The following is a 24,747-nucleotide window of genomic DNA, read 5'->3' on the forward strand; positions in this document are numbered from 1 at the left end:
TTATTGTTTTGTGAAATGAACTTAAAATTCTTGTTATATCTATGTCTTTGAAATATTGGATTTAGCAAAACTGTGGCCTACTTCGCAGCGTAATAACATTCATGTGCTCTCTGATCTTTGTTATAAAAACTTATTGCAGAATATCAGACTATAAACAGGGTCTAATTTATTGGCCTGGTTATCATGTTGAGTCCTCTTTACTCAATTTTCTGTATTCTAAGTATTTTCAACTGTAGGACATCTACTTTTTCCCAGCTGCAGTAGATCTAACAGTACTGCAGTTGAACGGTAAGTGCTAGAGATAAAGGCTGTGGTGAGTTGCCTTTCTGATGATTTGAAGATCAAAATTATTAAATGTTTTAAGTTGCTTGACTATGTGCCAGTTTTCATTTGCAAGGCAACTTGGTTACTATTACAGAGTTGCTTTCTTTTAAAAAAAAGTCAGAAACTAACTATTGTCCTATTTAATTTCCTTTTTCCCCCTCTTAGGAGCCTCAACAATTAAGTTTTATTCTGGTCTGTTAAGTCCAACCTTGAAAACAAAACTGTAAAATCTCTGCTGTTTTAATATTTAACCGTATAGAGTTTGTTGCAATTTACCATGGAAATAATTTGGATACCAAAGGTGCTGAAACAGTCATGAGTTTTGAAATATTGGTGTACTGTTGCATACAAAGTGCAACTCCCATATAAGATAGAATAGAACATGAGGGTTTTTTTCTGGGCCAAGAGAATTTGGATAATTGCAGGAATGTTTGCTCAATTGTGGAAAGTTAATTAAATCAACTCTGTGCTGTACACCATATGGGATGCCTTGCAGAAGAAAGCTTGAGTTGATAGGTTGCTGAGTAACTGAGAAGGGCTCTCCTTCGCCTCCGCTTTGTCTTCCCCCACAGGTTATCGTCAGCCATCGGTGAGTACCGACAGCCTCTACTCACTGAGACAGTCTGTTAGAGTCTGAAACGTTCTTTTAATTTAAGGTACCCCTGAGTTCATGGCTCCAGAGATGTACGAAGAAAAATATGACGAGTCTGTTGATGTTTACGCTTTTGGGATGTGTATGCTAGAGATGGCAACCTCAGAATACCCATACTCGGAATGCCAGAATGCTGCTCAGATCTATCGTAGAGTAACCAGTGTAAGTACAAGCTAGGTTTGTGGTATTTCGGTTAATTTTAAGTGATGCTGAATTTTAAGTCATTTTATTTTTAGACGTAGGAACCAATCTGAAGCCCATTGAACCTACGTTATTCCATTATCACCCATATGTTTATCTAATGACCATTTAAATGCCCTTAAAGTTGGTGAGTCGACTATTCATGGCACTGGCACCAGTACTAAGGAAAGGGAGGTAGCAAGAACTGCAGATACTGGAGTCAGAGACAACACAGTGTGAAGCTGGAGGAACGCAGAAGGCTAGGCACTATTAGAGGAACTGGAAAACTGATGGTTCAGGTTAGGACCCCTCTTCAGAAGTGGGGGAAGGAGCTGTTTTGTTGGTACAGGCTTCATTTGAACCATGAAAGGAACAGTATCTTATTGAATCGTGTAACCAGGGTTGTACCTAGGGGTAGTGTTCAATTGAGGGTAATTCCTAAAAATCAAAAATGAAATAAGAGAGCAGAAGTGCTGGGTAGTGAAGATGCGAATAAAAATCAAAGTGTAACTGGAAAGGGTAAATTTGTGGATGACACTGAAGTCGGTGGAGTTGTGGATAGTGCGGAAGGCTGTTGCAGGTTACAGAGGGACTCGATAAGCTGCAGAGCTGGGTTGAGAGGTGGCAAATGGAGTTTAATGCGGAAAAGTGTGAGGCGATTCAATTTGGAAGGAGTTACAGGGGTACTGGGCTAATGGTTAAATGCTTGGTAGTGTGGATGAGCAGGGAGATCTGTGTCCATGTGCATAGATCCCTGAACGTTGCCACCCAGGTTGATAGGGTTGTTAAGAAGGCATACGGTGTGTTAGGTTTTATTGGTAGAGGGACTGAGTTTCAGAGCCATGCGGTCATGTTGCTGCTGTACAGAATTCTGGTGTGGTTCACGGGTTGGTGCAACATCGAGGGCCACAGGGCCTGTACTGCGCTGTTATGTTCTCTGTACCAGGGTATTTTATATAGAACACAGAACAATGTGGTGAATTATGAGGCTGTCAGTAATTGTCAGATTGCGCTGGTCTCATTTTTAGTAACACTAATAAACTGGAATGAGAATCACCTGGAGATCAATTGTTTTTTGTTGCTTATGGCACTTCACTCTGCTGTTGTAACCTGCATAGAAACAAATGAAAAAGATGCATTCCGAAATAAAATGTTTGATGTGGTGAGTATCTAATCTTGTGTTGTTTTTGAGTGATGATGCTGAACTAAATTGTCTATTTCACTATAATCAAAGGGAAAAGTCAACAGAGTTGCTCTTACGTGCCATCTTATGATGAGAAAAAATCTGAGTGAATTACGTGGGTTATTTTGGTTTTAGAAATGTGCTAGGAGTGACAATGGCACCAAATGTGGGAAGGAAATATGCTCCCTTAAAATGTCTCTGCAATGTGCATGTGCGTGTGTACGTGTGTACAATATGTATATATCTCTAAAAATGTTATTGATGCACAATGTATTATTTTAGATATTGATAAACCTCCTGCATTAAGACTGAATTTGAGTGTCCTTGGAGATATCTGCTTTACATTGACATGTGTCTTCATAGATAGAGAATCCCTACAGTGTGGAAACAGGCCATTCGGCCCAACAAGTCAACACCAACCCTCAGAGCATTCCACCTAGACCCATGCCCTTATAAACCATCTAATCTACACAACTTAACATGACCTGTCCACCTAGTCTGCACATCTTTGGACTGTGGGAGGAAACCAGAGCATCTGGAGGAAAACTACGCAGACATGGTGAAATTGTCTGTGTGGAGCTTACACAATTGCCTGAGGGTGGAATCAAACCTGGGTTCCTGGCTCTAAGGCAGCAGTGCTAACCACTGAGCCACCTTGCCATCCCTAGTCAATTTCTTAATTACTTACAACTTGATGTTAATGTTCCCTGGCAAGGTTGCCACACTCCACGTTCTGAAAATTTTAAAATAATTGGAAATATTGCCTGTATCCTATTCTCCAGCATCAGTCACGTCACCTTGTTATTGTAAATTTATGCTTCTCATGCAAACACATCTGTTCTTGAGTGTTTTTGTTGGCCAGGTTAAGATAAACTGACATTTTATGGTATTAACCTGTTCCCTGCCCCCACCCTAGTGCTGAAATTTCAATCTTCCTGCTGCCCCTCTTCTAGTTTGATACACTTTCTGCACAGAAGTCTAATTTCTTCTGTCTTTACCTTTTGACTCTTGTTCTTCCTTTTACATCATCACTGGCTGAATCTTCAGCCACCTGAGTTCAGTCTGCCTGTGTCGTCTCCTGTCTTGCTCCTTCTGCTTCTGCTACTTGAAAGAGGGGACCTGAGTAAACTAATTAATGACGGGGGTGTGGGAGGATTTTAATCTTCAGTGATCAAACATTTTGAAAAATGGGTCAATTCTGTTTTCAATTTTATCAATCTAAGAAGCTAAGAGAACACTGTAGAGGAAATGATATAAAAGCTCTGACCATGATTTTCTGTTCCTGTCACTGCAGGCTTTGTACCAATGAATTGCTAATGTTTAATAGTTGAAAAATCAAGAAATGGGCAAGGCAGTTAGTCTGTCATTGGTGATGGGAAATTGACAGATTGACCAAGTTCCACACAGCAGACTGATGCAAAAGTTAAAATTTTGTTTGATTCAGAGAAAAGTGGCATGTTTAGACGCAATGTTGGCTCAGTGACAGGAAACAAAGGTTGGGTGTTTTGTAGAAAATGGTTTCTGGTAGGTTTCCACAGGACTGTTTATACTAGTATCTTAATTTTTGTGTTTATATCAATGATGCTCATTGTAGGTGTATGATTTGAGTTTGCAGATGATGAAAAAAATGGAAGTGGCTGATAAGGGAGCTATGGATTGCAGGAGAATAACAATGAAATGCCCAAGTGGGCAGACAGGTCGCAAATGGAATTTAAATTCAGAAGTTTGAGCTAATAAAATAGAGGATGGCAAAAAAGACAGGAGAATACAAAATAAATGTTAAGATACTTAAAAACATAGAGGAACAAGTGTGTCCTTGAAGTGCCAGTCTCTGAAGGCGAAAGAATTTAGGTGATTGTAATATATGGGATACTAGTATTTATTGGCTAAGGCGTGGATTAGAAGTGTAAGGCGGATATGTGAGAATTGGTTTTAATTCTAGTTTGGCAACACGGTGTTGAATATTGTTCTGGTTTAGCAGAGAAAAATGGTTGTCTGCTTGAAAGAGTTGCTTGAACCAGAGAATTTTAATTATAAAGAAAGATGGGATCAGCTAGAGATACTTTCCTTTGAATGGAGGAAGCCAAGGAGTAATTTAATTAAGCTGTACAAGACGATGAGGACCCTAGATTGAAAGATGGGAAGACTTGTTTTCTCCAAGTCGATAGGTCAATTTCAAAGGGCCATAGATTTTAAGTGAGAGCAGGATTTGAATGACTTGGATGTGTGATTAGCTGGGCTGCTGTTTTTGGAAGTCCGAAAAGCCTTATTGTTTGTTGCAAATTTCTATCATCATCTCCCCTTTAATTTCCCCCACCCTTGCATAGGACTTCTAATGTCTGATCCAGGCATCTGATTCCATTTCAGTTGGGGTTACTTAGGCTTAATTATCCTCAAGTATAGTCTTTATTTCTTCAGTCTATTGCTATCTCCTTTCCATTTTACTGCACCATCTGACAAAAATGCTGATCATCAACCTATTTTATCTTCTCAATTAAACAACAAAGTGTGGAGCTGGATGAACACAGCAGGCCAAGCACCAGCTCCTGAGATGCTGCTTGGCCTGCTGTGTTCAACAAGCTCCACACTTTGTTATCTTAGATTCTCCAGCATTTGCAGTTCCCATTATCTCTTAACTTCTCAATTGTCACTATCTTTTATTTCTTCCTTCAGGGATTTTGGCATCTCTTCGATTCTTCTTGGGTACCTCTCTTTCTCATGTGCCCCTCAAATACGATGTTTTTCACAGAAATTAGAGTTCCATGTGTATGCTGTTGATGTCTTGTTCTTCAAGTCTTGTCTCAACCTTTTAGAACATAAGGTTTTGCAAGATGATCTTTTGGTACATAATAAACATAATTTTCTTGACTTTTGCTCCAATTCTTTTCTGGATGATTCAGCCAAGTTGAAAAATGTGAAATGCAGGTGTTGTAATTGACCAGTTTTCTTCTAGGTGATTGGGTTTTAAATATGGACACTAACATGTCGTAAGCTAACTGCCTTCACCTGATCACTAAATAGGGAAATTAATGTGGTAATTAGTTCATGACATGGGATCCAACATTTCAGGAATGATTAAATTCAAAGTAATTTGAAAAATACTGTACGATGTCATCCATTACCAAGTTACTAAATACAAGTTTGGCTCAAAAACCCTGGAACTCCCTCCTTAAGAGCATTGTGGGTGCACCTACACAATGTAGACTGCAACATTTCAAAAAAAAGCAGCTCACCACCTCTTCGAGGGTGGTTAGGAATAAGGGATTACATGCTGACTGAGTGAATAACATCAATACCCTTTGAATGAGTCAAAAGAAGTATAAGTGTAGATTTCAGAAGGACTGATCCGAGTTCGCATAACGTGAAACAAAGGCAAAGTAAAATAGTGAAATCCAAAAAAAAACTAGTTCTGTCACCTGAAAAATACAAAACAGTAGGCGTACTTTCAAGTATCAGCAGTAACACCGTTTGGATCCCTACTTGTGAGTGCTAGTGATCCAGCAATTAAATATGAAAATCATTTATGCATTCCCGGAAGAGGATCTCTGGCATGATACCATTTTTACCTGATTACTTTTGATCAAATGTTGAGTTCAATGTGATCTGTTTTCCAATTGAAAGCAGGATGGTAGATTAGCTGCTTTCTTTGTACCACAGATCTCATTTCGCTTTGGAAGGCAAATGATCCAGCTTCCTCTGTCTGTCGTATGGAACTCAACTTCCACACCACAGAATGTTTTCAGAAACCAATGGAGCAAGAAAGGTTAAGCAAATGTAGCATAGGCCCACTCCACTCTTCGCCCACCCAGATGTAAGTTTGATAACAGGAAACAGTGATACATACCAGGTTTCAGTAATAACAGTTCTTCCAGGTTGAAGGAAAAAGCATTTTCTTTTAGACTTCATGTCAGAAGAAACTAAGACTTGTACATGTGTTGTATGCAAAAATTAAACTTTGTGAGCCAACTTTGTATACTGGAAAATGTGATTTAATTTCAAACTTTCCAGCATTTCATGCCATCTTCCCACCGTGCATGAATCTGGTAGGGTGTTATGCAGTTGCAAGTGATTAGGAAGGCAAATGGAATGTTGTAATATATTTTGGGCATGGAATATGAAAGCTTGAAATGTTCTCTGTCAAAGACTTAGTTTATTTTTGAAAGCATCCAATCTAAGTCCTCCTGTGAATTTTAGTAGCACTGTACACCCTATTTGTGAAACCATCTTAGAAATTTACTAGCTTCCTTCAACAACACTTTCTAAACCTGTGACTTCTGTCACCTTGAAAGATAAGGGCATCAGCCCTTCTAAGTTTCCTTAGAGTGGCACCATTCAATGTTGAAACTATATTGCCATGTGTTCATTTTCTGCGTCAAAAAAAATACTACTTTTTCCTCCAAACAATGCAGTAGATCTACCTTGATCAGTTGAGTGGCAGCAGTCCACAGTCAGTTCACCATCAGTTCCTTGACAGCAATCAAGGTAGGCTGCGAAAGCTGACCCTGCATGTGATAGTTGGTTCCCATTGAAGAACTAAAAGAACATGAGTGCAAAAGAATAAATAGATGTGCTGAAAGATTAAGGGGCACTAGGTGGATACTCTGGTTTTTTTTAAAAAACAGACTTTTTAGACCGAATGGCCTGTTTCTCTGCTTTATTTTGCATATAATAATTTCAGATTTACATCTGGTCATTGTTCTGGTAGCAGTTCCAGGGTTTTAATTTGATTTGAATCAGATACTGAAATAACTATTTGAAAGTTTCCAAGAACCCCCAGACTATACTCGATGTTTTTTTTACCCTATGTAAAATATTAAGATGTTAAATGCACTGTTTTTTCTGTATTTTCCTTTTTAAAAAGAAAACCTTCCAGTTTCTTGTGTTGGAGTAGTGAGAAGTGCTGACTACAGCTTAAGATTTCTTGCTGTTTGCTCTCTTCACAACAGAAACAAGAAATGAAAATCATGATTATCTCATTTAATTATGTCCAAGTTTAATAAATACTTTAAATGCCAAATCTGCTGTAAGTTTCTAATCTTTGCAGGTATCCGTTTCTACTTGACATGTTGCTTAGAACTGAGGCAGTGGATCCCACTAACATTCTGCGTAAATGACTGTTAAGATGTGATTAACTAAATTGTGAATGTTGCCTTCTCTGAGATCTCCGCTTTTGGTCTATTCTTTTCTTTGTGGTTCAGATTGACAGTGAAATGGGATTTGTTTGGCTTCTCCCTTGCTGGATATATAACATCTGGCTGCGCAATATTAGCACGAAAATTCAGTACATATTAGTCCCAATTGTGTATCTCCAACAGCAGTTTTCCTGATTTTTAATTTCAATCTTGAATTTAAAAAAAAACTGGGAAAACTTCCAAACTTACCTCTGAATTTCTGCTGATTTCTTGCCAGATTCATATTCTCAAACATTAAACTCTGGTGCTCTGAATTCCCGATAGTACTGTATAAATGTCTTGGTGGTGTTGCTGTAGCTCTTCATCTTGCGTTTTGTGCATTTACAAAAAAGCGGCGATCTTTTTGGTAGGAAGTAGCTTACATTCCATTGCTGCCCTTTAACCTTTTGCCTTTCAATCACAGTATGAGTGCAATGGATCATGATCCAAATGCAGGTTAGATTACTTTCAGCCTCGAGGTAATGAAGTGGGTGGTGAGGCACAGGGGAATGTTCAGAAGCCACTGTTAAACTTGACCGTACAGTGACTTTGCTTTTCTGTTTGCGTGGTTACAGTAAATGTGCAAATGCAATGGAATGGCATGTTCATTATCTTAGTTAGTTCACCATTCTGTATATCCTGACCTACTTAGAGGGAACTTTTTAAATGAAAGATTGATTATAAAATTCAAACAACAATATTAGATGTTACCAAATCCAGGAACAGATGTTGACCATTTAGTGCCTTGGCCTGTCTGCTTTTAGCTCAGCTGATCTGTACCTTAGACAAGTTCATAAAATGTGAGGCTGGATGAACACAGCAGGCCAAGCAGCATCTCAGGAGCACAAAAGCTGACGTTTCGGGCCTAGACCCTTCATCAGAGAGGGGGATGGGGGGAGGGAACTGGAATAAATAGGGAGAGAGGGGGAGGCGGACCGAAGATGGAGAGTAAAGAAGATAGGTGGAGAGAGTGTAGGTGGGGAGGTAGGGAGGGGATAGGTCAGTCCAGGGAAGACGGACAGGTCAAGGAGGTGGGATGAGGTTAGTAGGTAGCGGGGGATGCGGCTTCGGGTGGGAGGAAGGGATGGGTGAGAGGAAGAACCGGTTAGGGAGGCAGAGACCGGTTGGACTGGTTTTGGGATGCAGTGGGTGGGGGGGAAGAGCTGGGCTGGTTGTGTGGTGCAGTGGGGGGAGGGGACGAACTGGGCTGGTTGAGGGATGCAGTAGGGGAAGGGGAGATTTTGAAACTGGTGAAGTCCACATTGATACCATATGGCTGCAGGGTTCCCAGGCGGAATATGAGTTGCTGTTCCTGCAACCTTCGGGTGGCATCATTGTGGCAGTGCAGGAGGCCCATGATGGACATGTCATCTAGAGAATGGGAGGGGGAGTGGAAATGGTTTGCGACTGGGAGGTGCAGTTGTTTTTGGCGAACTGAGCGGAGGTGTTCTGCAAAGCGGTCCCCAAGCCTCCGCTTGGTTTCCCCAATGTAGAGGAAGCCGCACCGGGTACAGTGGATGCAGTATACCACATTGGTAGATGTGCAGGTGAACCTCTGCTTGATGTGGAATGTCATCTTGGGGCCTGGGATGGGGGTGAGGGAGGAGGTGTGGGGACAAGTGTAGCATTTCCTGCGGTTGCAGGGGAAGGTGCCGGGTGTGGTGGGGTTGGAGGGCAGTGTGGAGCGAACAAGGGAGTCGCGGAGAGAGTGGTCTCTCCGGAAAGCAGACAGGGGAGGGGATGGAAAAATGTCTTGGGTGGTGGGGTCGGATTGTAAATGGCGGAAGACAAGTTCACCTGCTTTTATCCAGGTCCCTCTGTATGCTCACCTTCGATTGTTGAATCAGCACTCAGCTTTTGGGGGAAGCTTTACTTAAATGCTTCATTTATAGACTGAATGTTAACCAATGTAGCAACCTGTACGTTGGAATGGTTGACCGTGGGAATAACAGTGGCAGGGCAGTGTTTTGTAACATAAATACTCAGTATAATATGACCCCTGATTCAAAAGGGCATAGGTTATTTGAATCCAATTCTCCCAGCATCCTCCTGCAAGTCTGCATTGTTCTTTATTGCTTCCAGATCCTGGTGGATCATTAAACATTGCGTTCCTTTTCCACACTTGTCCCAGGATATGCCTTCTATACTTAGAAATCCTCGTGACCACATTTTTTTGAAAGCTTCATGATGCATTATTGTTCTCAGACACTGGGGCTTTTCATTTTAATAAGACTTCTAGATTCATAAACCCATTTCTTATTTTTATCTTCACTTCTGTCTCAAATTGTTTATATTTGACCTGATTCTCACTAAACGATTTGCCTTGCATGCACCATGCACCCTCCTTTTTGTTTCATCACACCCTTCTCTCCTTTTGTCATCCAGTGTGGCCTGTATTTGATTTTGTCACTACTTGACCTGTTGAAATATAACTAGTCTGTACCTGAAGCAACTCTTTCCCCCAAGAATCACCAATTGCTCCTTTACAGTTTTCTCTGCTTGTCTCCTGGTTCTATTTTGCACTGCCTAGATCCCTTTTCATCAAGGTTAATTTATCCTTTTTCCAGTTTAGAAGCTCTACATTGTTCCTTCCTTTCTCAATTGGTAATCTGAAGCTTACAGTCAGGTTGTTATTCGGAAGTTCCCGAAAGACACTTGATTCACTTGACCCTCCTCATTCTGTACTAGATCTAGCAGTGCCTCCTTTCTTGTTGGATTAAGAACATTGAGGATGTTTTCCTGAACATTTTTCACAAACAAGCAAATGTGCAAGTGCACACACTTGCCTGAAATGCCTCACCCCACCCCAGCCTTCAGTTGTACCCTAATATTATCCCAATGAACGTTTGCGCGTTTTTTGTGATTGTTCTTCCCTGGCAAATTGCATCCACTGTCTTTCACTATTTGGATGCCAGGGATTCTCCCAAGATGTCTGATAGATATTTTTGCTTCTCAACTCTAACCTGCTTCCCCATTCAAGGATAATGCCTTGTTATAGCCCTTGTTCTTGCCATTTTGTAATGTCTAACTGTGGAATCGGACAAAATAAGTCAGCTTGTTCACTTGATTTGCTTCATTAATAAATAACATATGCTCTTTCATTTGAAACTGAAAGATTAATTGGAAATTTCAGTGTAATTACTTCCCAGTTTAATTGAAGATAAAACCAATAATACAAATTTCCTTTTAAAGAGAAATCTGACCAATGCATTATCATTTGACATTTTTAACTGCATGAAATCTGTTGATTTTCTGGTTATTCTTTTGAAGGTGCATTCTTCACTTTGAAAGAGCTTTGGTTACAATCTCTGTTCATTTATATTTTACTGAGCCACCTTACTAGCCACAGTGTATCTGGAGGTGGGTTGTTGATGGTCAAATCAAATCTTGTTGATCTGTTATATTCTGACATTGATTCTTTTGTTGTTGAGAGGAACTGTGTGGGATCCTGTCATCATTGTTCACGTAGGCACAGGTGACAGTTTGGGCAGAGGAAGTTATAACTTGAACCTCATGCAAATTCAGATGGCACAACAGATGAGAAATTAATGTGTGGCTCAATGTCTGGAGTGGAAGAAGTAGATTCTGAATTGTGGAGCCACTTGTGCTACCTAAACCATGCTAGGCCAGTTTTCTTAACGAATTGCATAACTATGGAAGTAGAGGATTTTAAATTGAATAGTAGGCGCAAAGAATCAAATTGGAAAGATGAAAATGAATAAAATCATCCTTCTTCAGAGGTCTGTAGAATCACTGATGCCAGTCTTAGTAGGGCCACTCAGCTCCTGACCTCATTACACCCTAGTTTCAAGTAGGGGTAGAAGAATTTCAGAGGTGACATGCTTGGCATGAAGGCCCCATTTGACAGAATGTGCCATCAAGGAGCCCTAGCGAAACTTGAGTCTGTAGGAATTGGTGAGAAAACTCCACTGGTTGGAGTCATGACTGGCATATAGGAAGATGGTTGTGGTTGTTTTAAGGTCAGTCAACTCAGCTCCATGATATCTCTGCAGGAGTTTGCCAGTGACTGAACAATGTTCAGCATCGTGTTTGTGACTCCTCTTATTGAAGCAGTCCTCCATGTCCAAAGTTGGCAAGACCTGGACAATATCCAGATTTGAGCTGAAAAGTAGTAAGAAAGATTTGTGCTGCATAAATGCCAGGCAATGACCATCTCTGTTCGGAGACAATCTCACCACCACTTCTTGACATGAAATGGTGTTACCATCAGTGAATCCCTCATTATCAACATCCTGGAAGCTACCATTGACCAGAAACTGAACTGGACTAGACCTATAAATAGTGGTTACAAGAGCAGGCCAGCGGCTAGGAGTACTACAGCGAGTAACTCACCACCTGACTCCCTAGAGCTTGTCCAACATCTACAAGACCCAAGCAGAAGTGTGATGGAATAATTCTTCCTTGCGTAGATAGGTGCAGTTCCATCAACATTCGAGAAACTTGACACCACAGCAACCTGTTTGGCTCAACGCTTGCAAGCGTTCACTTAGTCCATTACTGATGTTCAGTAACAGCAGTACGTACCATCCCCAAAATGCACTACAGAAATTTGCCTAAGCTCCTTGAAACATCTCCATACGCAATGCAACTTCTGTCTAGAAGAACAAGGGCAGCAGATGGATGGGAGTGCCAACACCTGCAAGTTCAGCTTGAGCCCCTCTCCACTTGGACTTGAAAAAATATATTGCCATTCTTTCACTGACACTGGGATAAAATCCTGGCATTTCTATTGTGGGTCTGCTCATGGAAAGCAGCATTTCAAGAAAGCAGCTCACCACCCCCTTGTCAATGGCAACTAGGTATAGGCAATGAATGCTGGCCCAGCCAGTGATACCCATGTCAAATGAATAAAATAGAGTGGAGACAAGGTCAAAAAAAAGGGATTAAGATGAGAAATGATAAACTGTGACCTAGAGGCTATATATTTGAATAATCAAAGACTGGAAGTAACGAAAAGAATAAATGGTTACAATTAAAGACTTCTGGAGCAAATAAATGAACAGACTGCACAAATGGAAATAAATAAGTACAATCTGATAGCCATTGCATAGACATGGGTTAGGACCTGAATCTTGAAGAATGCAGGGTGCTAGGGGATGGCATGAATTGAGATGAAATAACGTTTATAAAATTCAGAACGATGACTTGAGTACAGGAAGCCCGAATGTGGAAATGAATCCTCTGAATGTTGATAAGACTGAACAATTTGTTCATGACAAGGATTGATAGCAAGATCTCAACTGGCAGTTTTCACAAATGATTTCACTGGAAGGAAGCGAAGTATGGTTAACAAATTTACTGATGACATCGTTCGGAAAATAACTTACACGGAGTACAGAAAGTAGCTAATGTAGGATCGAGTGGGCATAGATCTGCACATGAAGTATACTCTGGGAGCATGTTAAATTGTCTATTTTGGTGGGAAGAATAATAAGAAAAATATGGGTAAAATGGTGGGAGATTGCAGAAGGGTCTGGGTGCCCCAGTGCATGGATTACTAGCAGCTAAGTGCAGTGAACAGTGAGGAAAGAGAATAAAATGTATTGAGAAGAGAATTGAATACAAAAGTGGGGAGCTAATTCTTTAGTTACACAGTAATGGTGAGACCAAGTATTTAAGGAACAACGTAAATGCATTGAAAGCAGATATGTTTATCAGATTGATACTTAGAATGGGATATATTATCTTAGGTTGGGCAGATGAGGCCCAGTGTTTACTGGAGTTTGAGAGTGAGAGGCAATTTGATTGAAACATGTAAGACCCTGAAGCATCTTGGATGTGGAGAGGATATTTCTTCTAAGTGCCTAGAACGAAGGTTCACTGTTTACAAATCAGTGTTCCTCCGTTTAAATGAGAGGTGAAGCAAAATTTGAGGGTTGAAAGTTGCCAGAATTTTTTTTCCTTGTACAGGTTTTGGAAGCAGAGTTTTCAAATATTTTTAATAGCTGAGTAAACTCCTGCAAAGGTTGAAAGATTGTTTGGTTGGTGTTGGAGGTGGGGAGGTGTGAGAGTATGGGGTTTGAGGTTACAATCTGATCAGTTATGATTTAGTAAATGTCGAGCAGGCTTGAGGAGCCAAATTGCATAAGTATTTATTAATCAAAAATTAGAAAAAGCCATCAAGAATAAATGCACTTTCATCCTCCTTTGATTTAATCTCTTTCATCCAATTGTTGACCACTTGAAACATGTGAAATGAAATCAAAGTTCTAATCATGAACATATAATTCATATATTTTAATTGGCACAGAAGAATGATGTCCAGGAATCTTAGAATGGTTATAGCACAAAGTGTGTCCGTTGTGTCTGAGCTTGCTGTCTGCAAAAGCAACCCAGCTAACTGCTTTCTCTGTAATTCTGCCAATTTCTTTTATTGAGGTGATTGTCCAATTCTCTGTTTTGAAACCAGTTTGTGTTATTGTGTTTTTTAAAATCAAAAAATAATGTTGACTGTGGCTACTTGGTGATTATTGATATCGTCTGTTAGTTATAGCATCACAGAGCATGAAAACAGACCCTTTGGACTAACTTGTCCCACTGACCTTGGCCCCAGACTAATTTAGTCCCATCTGCTTGTATATAGCCCATACCCCTCCAAGCCTTTGCTGTTATGAACTTAAAATGTTGTAGCTGTACCTGCATCCACCACCTTTTCTGGCAGATCATTCCACTCGTGAACCACTGTGTACTTTTTAAAAAAAAGTTTCCCCTCATCCTTTTTTAAATCTTTTTCCTCTCACCGTAAAAAGTATGCCCCTTAGATTTGAGCTCCCCCCGTCCTAGGGAAAAGACCCTTGTTGTTATTTCATCTTATCTTTACCCCTCATGATTTTTTTCAACCTCGTTAAGATCACCCAATGCCCCAGTGATTAAAAGTCTCTGACTTTCAAATGAACTTGAACATTCTATTTTAGTGCACTGTGGCTTTGATTTAGGTCTTTTCTGTTGTGCATTGATTTATAGGGTTACTGATTTTCCTTTCAACCAAGGTTTCTGAAGTTCAAATACATTATTTGTCTAATGCTGTTGCAGCACAAAGCCACTTTTTACACACATGGAAGTTGTAAGGTTACGAATTTAATGACTTCTGGTTCTAAAGGGGCAATTTTACGTGAGCTTTCCTGCATTTATTTTGAGAAATTACTTAAGGTGAATACAGTTCCAAGTCACGAGCAAAGGTTTTATAGCAATGAAGTAAAGTGTTTACAATAGGCCAGAGGGAAAATGTGCTGCTTTAAATTTAGTTATTTTCCAAACAACCTGATGGAATAACACAGTACATTGAAGTTCACCCAGTATTTTGAAGTCATTACTATTTGAAGGAAGGTCATCAAACAAAGAACAAAGAAAATTACAGCACAGGAACAGGCTCTCCAGCCCTCCAAGCCTGCACCGATTGAGATCCTCTGTCTAAACCTGATATCAGGTTTGTGAGGCATGATCTACTCCTCACAAATCCATGCTGACTATCATGAATCAAACTGTGCCTTTCCAAGTGATAATAAATCCTGTATCTCAGAGCCCTTTCCAATAATTTGCCCGCCACTGACGTAAGACTAACTAGCCTATAATTTGCAGGGTTATCCCTACTCTTTTTTTTTGAACAAAGGAATGACGTTTCCCACTCTCCAATCTTCTGGCACTATACCCATGGACAGTGAGGACAAAAAGATCATCGCCAAAGGCCCTGCGATCTCATCCCTCACTTCCCATGGAATCCTTGGATAAATCCCATCAGGCCCAGGGACTTACCTATCTTCAACTTCCTCAGAATTCCTAGCACATCATCTTTATTAACATCAACCTCCTCTAGCCTACCTGCCTGTTTCACAACACCCTCCTCTATAACTAGGTCCCCCTCAGTGTGAAAACTGAAGAAAAGTATTCGTTAAGGACCTCTCATCTCTTTCGGCTCTGCTCAAATTCCCTTTACAATCCTTGATTGGCCCTGCCCTTTCTCTGGTCATTCTCTTGTTCTGCACATACATGTAAAACGCCTTGGAATTTTCCTTGATCCTATCTGCCAAGGTTTTCTCATGCCCCCTTTATAGCTCTCCGAAGCCCTTTCTTCAGCTCCTTCCTGGTTAACTTGTATCCCTCTGGAGCCTTTTCTGTTCCTCTTTTCCTAAAACTTACATAAGCCTCCTTCTTCCTCTTAACCAGTCATTCAACCTCTCTTGAGAACCATGGCTCCCTCACTCGACTGCATCTTCTCTGCCTGTTAGGGACAAACATGTCGAGCATATGCAGTATGCATTCCTTAAACAGTCTCCACATTTCTGTGGTGCTCTTCCCTGTTCCCAATTTATGTTACCCAATTCTTGCCTAACTGAATTGTAATTACCCTTCCCCCAATTATAAGCTTTACCCTGCCATATGTACCTATCCACATCCATTACTATCGTGAAAGAAAGAGTTATGATCACTACTGCCAAAATGCTCTTCTACCAACAGGTCTAACACTAGGCTCGGTTCGTTACCAAGCACCAAATCCAAAGTGGTGTCTCCTCATGTTGGTCTATCTACATACTGTGTCAGGAATCCTTCCTGAATGGACTAGACAAAATCTGCTCCATCTAAACTATTATAGCTAAGATGTTTCCAATCAATATTTGCAAGGTTGAAGTCACCCATGACTACCACCCTGTGACTTCTGCACCTTTCCAGTATCTGCCTCCCAATCTGCTCCTCCACTTCTCTGCAACTATTACGGGGTCTGTAAAAATCCCCAACAAAATTACTGCTCCTTTGTTGTTCCTGACCTCAACCCAAACTGACTCTGTAGACACATCATTCTCAAACTGCCTTTCAGTAGCTGCTATACTCGCCCTCACTAGCAATTACACTTCCCCACTTCTTTTACCCCATTCCTATTTCTTTAAAAGCATCTTAATCCTGGAATTTCCAACAACCATTCCTGTCCCTGAGTTAACCAAGTTTCTGTAATTAGCACAACATTGTGGTTCCAAGTACTGATCCATGCTCTTAAGTTCATCCAATTTATTTCTGACACTTCTAGCATTGAAGTATATACAACTCAAACCATCTCGGTGTCCGCAATTATGCTCCATCAACTGCATTTCTTTATAAACCACATCACTCCCTGTTGTGTCTGTTGGAAGGCGAAATACCTCATCCTCTAAATTACAAATCCAGTTCCCCACCCCCTGCCAAACTAGTTTAACCCATCCTGTACAGCTCGAGCACACCTCCCTCCCAAGATATTTGTGTCCTTCCGGTTCAGGTGCAACCTGTCTTTACTGTATGGGTCCCACATTCCCCAGAATGTGCTCCAATTATGAACGTAATGGAAGTCCTCATTCCTACACCAGCCCTGTAGCCACATGTTTAGCTGCGCATTCTCCCTATTTCTTACTTCGTTATCACATGGCATCAGTGCATTGTTATGCAATTTTTCAGTGAAGCAAAGTCAGCTTGTACTCTACATCAGGCATTCTTATCCTTGCTCCTCCATTTTGGAAATATTACATAGACACCCACTAATGCAAATACTTATTCTGTAGAAAGAATAGTTTTATTGTTTCATTTAATGTGAAACGTAGTCATAGAGCTATACATAATGGAAACAGAACTTTGATCCAAGTTGTCCATGCTGACTAGATAGCCTAAATTAACCCAGTCCCATTTGGCCCATATCCCACTTAAGCCCTTCCTATTCATACACCCATCCAGATGGCTTTTAAATGTTCTAATTGTACTAGCCTCCACCACTTCCTCTGGCAGCTCATTCTAGACGTGCACCACTCACTGCGTGAAAAACCATTTGAAATCTTTTCCCCCCCTCACCTTAAACCAATATCCTGTAGTTTTGGACACCCTCACGCTGGGAAAAGACCTTGATTTTTACCCTGTGCATGGTCCTCTTGATTGTATAAGCCTCTCTAAGGTCACCCTTGAGCCTCCAATGCTCCAGGGGAAATAGCCTCAGACTGTTCAGCCTTTCTGATTGCTGAAACCCTGGCAACATCCTTGTAAATCTTTTCTGAACCCTTTCAAGTTTCACAACATCCTACCTTTAGAATAGAGATCAGAATTGCATGTAGTATTCCAAAAAATGCCCAAAGCAATGTCCTGTACAGCTGCAAAATGACCTCTCAACTCCTGTAGTGAGTGCACTGGTGAATAAAGCATACAAAACATGTTGCAGGGGAGGCAAGGCCTGAGAGTATTATCACTGGACTGTTAATCCAGAGACCCAGATAACGTTTTGGGGACCTGAGTTCAAATCCCACTATGGCAGATGGTGGAATTTGAATTCAATAAATGTCTGGCATTAAGAACCTAATGATGACTGTGAATCCATTGTCAGTTGTCAGGAAAAACCCATCTGCTTCACAAATGTCCTTTAGGGAAGGAAACTGCCACCCTTAGCTGGTCTGGCCTACATGAGACTCCAGACGCAGCAATGTGGTTGACTGTGAACTGCCGTCTGGGCAATCAGGGGTGGGCAATAAATGCTGCTGAGCCAGTGATGCCTTCATCCTGAATGAATAAAGGAAAAACAAATCTCCAAATGAGACACATTGTTATCTGATTGCGATTTGGCAGAAGGTAAAGGACCACAAGAGTTTTCAGTGCAATGTGCAGTGATGTATCTGCATTTTATTTGGCTTCTGGTCTGAAAATACAAAGAGTACAAGTACAAGTGAGGAGTTTGCAGTTTTGGGCCAAAAAAAAATTGAAATTAACTGTGGCAAAATGGTGCCGTTTTAGGACATAGAGCTTCAGGAGAGCTCAACGTCACAAAACCGTATGATCAAGTTCCAGGTCAACATGGTCTCACCGAGGGGAGTGGGCCAAAGAAACTGGGAGACTTCTGATTCAAAGCCAGAAAGACCCCAGTCCAAACAAATAGCCAGTGAACTTAAAGCCACTTAGAATCAGAACATCAAAGCGTCATCAAAGAATTAAGAGTTGTACAACCAACTTAACTTGTTTGGTGATGTTGGACTAGTGAGTCTAACTCTGTTCCCTTGACTTTTTTTTGTCCCTCAACTCAATATTTGTGTGTGTGTATTGTTGGGGATAGGGAGTACTTTTGAAAGTAGTAAAGTTTAATCTACATAAATTAGAATTCTGTTCTTTTACTGGTCGGGTTAAAGTGAAGAGGAGTGTTACAATAAATGGAGTACTTGATTTTTTCCACTGTTAGTGGGGAAAGCTTGCTGGTGATTTACTTTTATCCGAAATAGTGAGGCGAATTGGGATTTGTGGTAATTTTGTTAAATCCTCACACTTCTTGTGACTCCAAGAAGACAGGGTTTAATTACCCCTTTTGTAGGCAAGACTAGACATAGGAAACATTTGTTTAAAAATACGAGGTCTCCTATTTAAGTTGTAATTGAGAAGGAAATGTTTCCTCTCTTGGCAGAGTGTCATTGAAACTCTTGCCAAAATGGTGGAGATGTGAATTTTTGAATGCGTTTAAGTCGGCAGTAGGTTTTTGTTTGTCAAGAATTTGAGTATTGGGGATAAGCAGGAATTTGGTTTTGAGGCCACGATTGGGTCAGCCATGATGTATTGAATGCAAGTTACAGGGACTGAATGTCCTTCTTGCCTACTCCTACTCCTTTTTCTTGTGTTCATATTTACTCGTGAGCATTGCTGAATACTTTTGAGTTGGTTCTTAACTGTGGGACAATCAAGTGGAGGCTGCTCAAGCTATCGATTGTATACTGGCTCACTCTTGATCAATCCGGTTGGTCCCATTCCTGCACACTGCAGTAGCTTAGTAAGTTATTTCTCGAGTGTTGAAGCATTGAGAACTCCAGAATGTTGCCTGTTAACTTCCAAAAACGTCCTTTCAAAGGCAATGCAGTCAGCTGATCGCCACCAGTAAATCAACTTTCAATGTTAACTGAACATGACTTAAGTTTCACTTGCTATCTTGACCAACATGTTTTCACTTCTTTTCACCTGGTAAGTATTACAAGCACCAGCCAACAAAGCGTCAAATGCTGTAGTGAGTGTTGGGGGCCAATTTAATTCATCAGTTCAATCATTCATGATGTGGTAAGGGAATGGAACTGACTGAATTGTTCTACAAAGAGGTGGTAGGGAATCTTATGGGGTTATAGCTTCATTTGGCACCACAATGACTGTAAATCTGTACTGGGAATGGCTTCTACCGATCATTTGTTTGCTATCTTTGTCTATTTTTGATCAGTTGCTACTATTAAACAAAATGGCTTGCACCTTAGCCCTGCTTAAATTCTTTTACCAATAAGTCTTGGCCTTAAGATGGATCAGCCAGGTGTTAGAACTCAAGAGCCTACTTTGGTCACTTTGGAGTTTACTTACTGCCTATATGGATGTGCGCAGGCCCAATGATGGTGTTTCCATTTTCTCCAGAGCTGGAGTAAATGCGCTAAGAATCGAAATCCATTTCTCCCTCACCAACCCGAAGCATGTATTCTCTTTCTAATTTTGTTTACTATGTCAATTCAGTCCTTGTTCTGTAACAATACATAGATTATTATATGGTTGTACTTCCAAATTAACCTCTAGTTGGTCATACTCCCTCAGCAAGGCCTCTTTCCTGGTTCTGTCTGTTTAATTAGTCCCAACATGGATCATGATAATTGGGGGAAAAAAAAGTTGCTGGAGAAACTCAGGTCTGGCAGCATCTGTGAAGTGTTACTGGACCCGAAAAGTTAATTCTGATTTTTTTTTCCATGGATGCTGTGCTTTTTCAGCAACTGCTGTTTTTAGTCCTGATTTACAGCATCCGCAATGCTCTCCTTTTGGTTTTCTTGATAATTGGATCCTGCCTCTCCCACTGCAAGTTCTTTCCAACCCAGAAGAACTGTCTGCTCTGGCATGGGTCAGGCAATCCATGAAATTGCACTGAAAAAACACTTCCATGTTTACTTGCCCCTATTAAATTGTCTCCTCCTGTACCTTGTCATTTGCTTATCTACTGTGCAGCCACACTTTTCATCCTTATAACTTGCAAAAACCTCTGATTCCTCCTCCCCCCCCCCCCCCCCAAAAAAACCCAAAATGTATGACAGTGCCTGAATGCAAACGAATTCCTGCTGGCTCTCTGATCACCCTTGTGCCACTTTTGATCTCTCGCTTTCCTGAAGGCACACAAAATTAATAGAGTGGAGCCCACTACTCTCTGTGCATGAAAATTTTAATAGCTTGTTCATTTGTGTCATCTGGCCTAAAATGGGCAAAATGTTTGTGATGCTTGGTGTTATGTTCTCACAGCACATGAAACAATTACTCACAACAACTTATGTTTTGCTACATTTAAGCCTGTTAGGTTAGATTTGATGTATAATTGTTTTCACAATGCTTTTCACATTTTGCTCTCTCAGAATTTGTTTTGTTATTCACTATAATCATGAGGTCAAACAGGTATCTGCGACAATAGTCCGGAATGAACTGGTTGCTGTACAACCATTCAATGACGATAATTATTTAAGTTGTTGAAGTTGACTCAGATGCCAGTCACACAGTTCTTCTCAATTACTTTAATAACTTTACTGTGGAGAGAAATTATGGATTGTCATCTCCATCCTAGGTCTTTTAGAACCAAAGCGTTATGCATTTGGCAGAACCTTTTCTTGAATAACATGCTCCAAAATTGATCCTGCTTTTGTTGAAATACAGTTAAGTGGGAGGGGATGGACATTTTAGGTTGCTAATTAAATTTGGTCATATGACTGAATAACCTTAAAGGAGGTGTAGAGCATAGTACTTGGGCATTTGGTTAGATGAGCAGTATATTTATCCTGCTTGCTGTTGCAAAGGAAAGGAGGTATACTGAGACAAGATGTTAAATTTTATTCTTTGCTAGATTAGGGGCATAAACAATTATAGTATTAGCAATGTGAAAATTTAGTTTCCATTGATTTGCTACACATTTCTTTTCAGTAGTCTCTTTTGTCACAATGCTCGCCGTGACCAGTTAGACTTCTTGCAAGTTCTCAGATGGATTCTGAGAATAGAGGGAGATCCCCAGTGTTTTTTATTATTAATTCCCACTGTTGTTGCTGCTCCCATCAAAATGATCTTATCCATGTTGATGAGGTGAGTGATAACTACATTTGTGAAATTTGTTAACAGTACTGTTTTTATAATTGGCCTGTTAAATGTCAATATTCATGGAAGTTTTACCGTTGGTAAAATAGACTGAGTTGAAGGTAGGTTGAGAATTCAAAATTTGCACTTAATTTTTAGAGTGAAACTAATTTTTGTACCGGTGAACGCCTTTCTGGTTAACTGACTTTTATGAAAAAGTTTCATTCCTGCAAAGATTTGTGGAGGGAGATCTCTAGATTCTGAAATATTGATGAGTTTAATAAGCTTGCTTTTGATTTTAATAAAAAAAGTTTTCAGGTGACAAAACTTAAATAAGCCACAAGTAAGACAAGAGGGCAGTGCTCTTGAGACAGCCCTGTTTGCAACAATCAAATACTCTGTCACTGCTTTTTTTAACTAAACTTTTGATTTGAAGCAGAATGACAGATTTAATATTGCTTTAAATTTTGCACTGTTTATTTTGGGGAGTAAAACTTCTGTGGTCTAACTTCAGATAAGTCCAGTTTAAGACAGTTTCCCCCTTAATATTTTTCAAAAACCAGAGCTAATGAATTGAATAACCAGTTGATTCATTTGCTTTTTTCTGTTTTTATTTCTGAATGTTGAGCTGATCTATTGCTCAAATAGCATCTTTATTTTTGATCAGGATCTAACAGGAGAAACCTGTTAGAGATATGATTGACCTCAGTGATGTTAGATTCATGGACATTGGGTTGTTGTATATTTCTGAGGGTTGTAAAAGATAAGTTATTTCACATTGCAATTTGCAGCTGTTGCTCTTCATCATGCATGCACTATCTGATTGGATCCTATTTTCCCCAAAGTGATGCTTGTCAGTTTTGTCTCTGTTATATTGACACTTGGTGCTCAAGAGCTATTTGAAGTGTTGAAAGGTTTGATTACTTAAGGTATAATAGTACAGTAATGGCAGAACTGAAGTAGAACTCTGAGAGCTCCAATCTGACCATTTGGAAGTATGCATTGAATTCATTTTTTTAAAAAAAAAGGCAATTTATGGAGTAGTACTGGAGGGAAAATGTCATGGTCACTATGACTTGTATAAAAACTCGAATCAGATCTCCTAATTTTCCCACCGAGAGGATTTTCCTCTGCTTCACTTATCAGTTTTGAAACTTATATCCCACATTGCATATGGCCCTTAACAAGAGCAATGTAATGCTTTTAGTAGCAGTTTTTAACAAATAATATAAGACAAAATATGATATCCAGACAATTGACATAGTCCAACAGGCAGTCAAAGGAGTAAACTTCAAGGGTTATTTGGAAGGAGAAAGACTAGTAGGGAGTTTTACGGAGGGAACTATGCTCTTGATATTAGGTTCGTTTTTCGGAGACCCTCACGGATTTGATGCAATCGCAAGACACCGACCTGGCTACAAAAACACAAACCTTTATTATTTTTCTGATGAAGGGTCCAGGCCGAAACATCAGCTTTTGTGCTCCTAAGATGCTGCATGGCCTGCTGTGTTCATCCAGCTCTATACTTTATCTCGGATGCTCCAGCATCTGCAGTTCCCATTATCTCAGCCTTTATTATTAAGCAAGTACAAGCAATGGAGAATCGCTGTACTCCACCTGGCACAGTGCTGAGTTTCATGAGCGATTCTCCCCGAATGGCGGACAGTCTCCCCTTGTTATACTCTGTGTGAATTGGCTGGTACATAACAACAATTATTTGGAACATAGAGAACAGGATGCAGCATTGATCGTTTTGCTAAGTGACTGAGAACAACAGGATGTGATTTCAAGCCGTATGACCTGGTCACTTCAGTAGAAACAGAAGTTTCATACTTTTCTAGAAGCTTCACCCCTTTACAGAATTACAGAAGTCTCACATCTTTACAAATGTTTCCCACGCAATTCTATTCGGGCAGGAGGTTTAAGACAGTTTCCACATACTCCCTGTGTAAGAGAGGGGGTCAATATTATGCTCCTTAACAGTGAAGGCTACAGTCATGAATGGCTTAAGATTGGGGATATTGAGAGGCCAGGATGGTTGATACCTTGGGGCACAGTGTGGTGTGGCAAGATTGAAGGATTAGCGGTTATGGAGGAATTTGAAAACTGGAATGAGAATCTTAAAAATCGAAGACATCAAGGTGACGAGAGACGAATAATGGATACTGCCTTGACAAGGTCATGCAAGAATTTTTTTCTAGTTTTGCAATGAACTCTTACAATGAATGCTGTAGAAGAGATTGGTAACATTCTTTCAGTCAGAAAAATGAAGCACATAAAATGTTAATGAACTTGAACGTTACTGCTTTAACCAAAGTATTTTTTAACTTGAGTATAGAGCTGAAATTCAGGAGGAGGAATGGCAGTTAAAAATTCAGTAGACTTATTTCTTTTAAGGTTATCATTCTGTCTTCTGCTCAACTATTCTTGAGCGACCTTATGCGAAGTGAGGATAAGTAGTCTTTTAATTCATGTACATTGTCTTTCTGTAACTGACTAGCATCACTTTTGGGAAGGTAGGATCCAATCAGATACCTTGAATGGAAGCAATAGTGCATGCATGAATAAAGATCAACAGTTCGAAATTACAATGTGAAATAACTTATTTTTTTACTAACTGCATCCTAGAGATGGCTATTTTATGGCTTCAGACCACTTGTAGCATTAAGAACGATATTTATATCGGTTGCAAATCTGCAGGATCTTGCACATGAGAGAATTTACAAACGAAATCTCTTGTCCAAACTTTTTGTTTGTAAATTCTCTTCTCTTTTCTAAATTTTGATGCAAGTGATATGTAGAGACAATACAGACTTTAATACACTGTTGTAAAACATGCACAGGGACAGAGGAGTTGGATTAATGTGCACACAGAAGGTGGAAGGACGTTGGGAGAGTAGATTATAGAGTATACAGGGTCTTGGGCTTCATAAATAGAGGTATTGATAACAAAAGTAACAAAATTATGTTGAACCTTGACAGAGGGATTGATTGGTCCACAACTACGTGTCCAGTTATGCTCAATTTTGCTCACCACACTTTGGGAAGGTTCTATATGTCCCTGAAGGGGTTTAGTGAAGATTTACCGGAATGGTAATGGAATAAAGATTTTTATCCATATGGTTAGGTTAGAAAAGCTGGGTTTTTCTTTTCCAAACAGATTA

At 40.1% G+C, this 24,747-nt stretch overlaps 2 protein-coding genes across 13 annotated transcripts in view; one reads left to right on the forward strand and one right to left on the reverse strand.

The window, feature by feature from the left end:
* The window catches only part of LOC125461164 (ninjurin-2-like), a 262,263-nt gene extending 254,402 nt beyond the window's left edge, over positions 1–7,861 (reverse strand). Inside the window, exons 1-2 of the mRNA XM_059652377.1 lie at positions 7,721–7,861; positions 6,758–6,872 (exon numbers count right to left, since the gene is read on the reverse strand). The gene's annotated coding sequence lies outside the window, so the exon portion shown is untranslated. The remainder of the gene's footprint in view (positions 1–6,757; positions 6,873–7,720) is intronic.
* The window catches only part of wnk1b (WNK lysine deficient protein kinase 1b), a 189,365-nt gene that overhangs the window by 49,566 nt on the left and 115,052 nt on the right, over positions 1–24,747 (forward strand). For all 12 annotated transcript variants that reach the window (XM_048549635.2, XM_048549630.2, XM_048549632.2 and 9 more), the window contains exon 4: positions 981–1,138. In XM_048549635.2, the coding sequence (XP_048405592.2) occupies positions 981–1,138 (158 nt within the window). The remainder of the gene's footprint in view (positions 1–980; positions 1,139–24,747) is intronic.

Source organism: Stegostoma tigrinum, chromosome 18 (assembly GCF_030684315.1).
Source record: "Stegostoma tigrinum isolate sSteTig4 chromosome 18, sSteTig4.hap1, whole genome shotgun sequence".
Classification (NCBI taxonomy): Eukaryota; Metazoa; Chordata; class Chondrichthyes; order Orectolobiformes; family Stegostomatidae; genus Stegostoma; species Stegostoma tigrinum.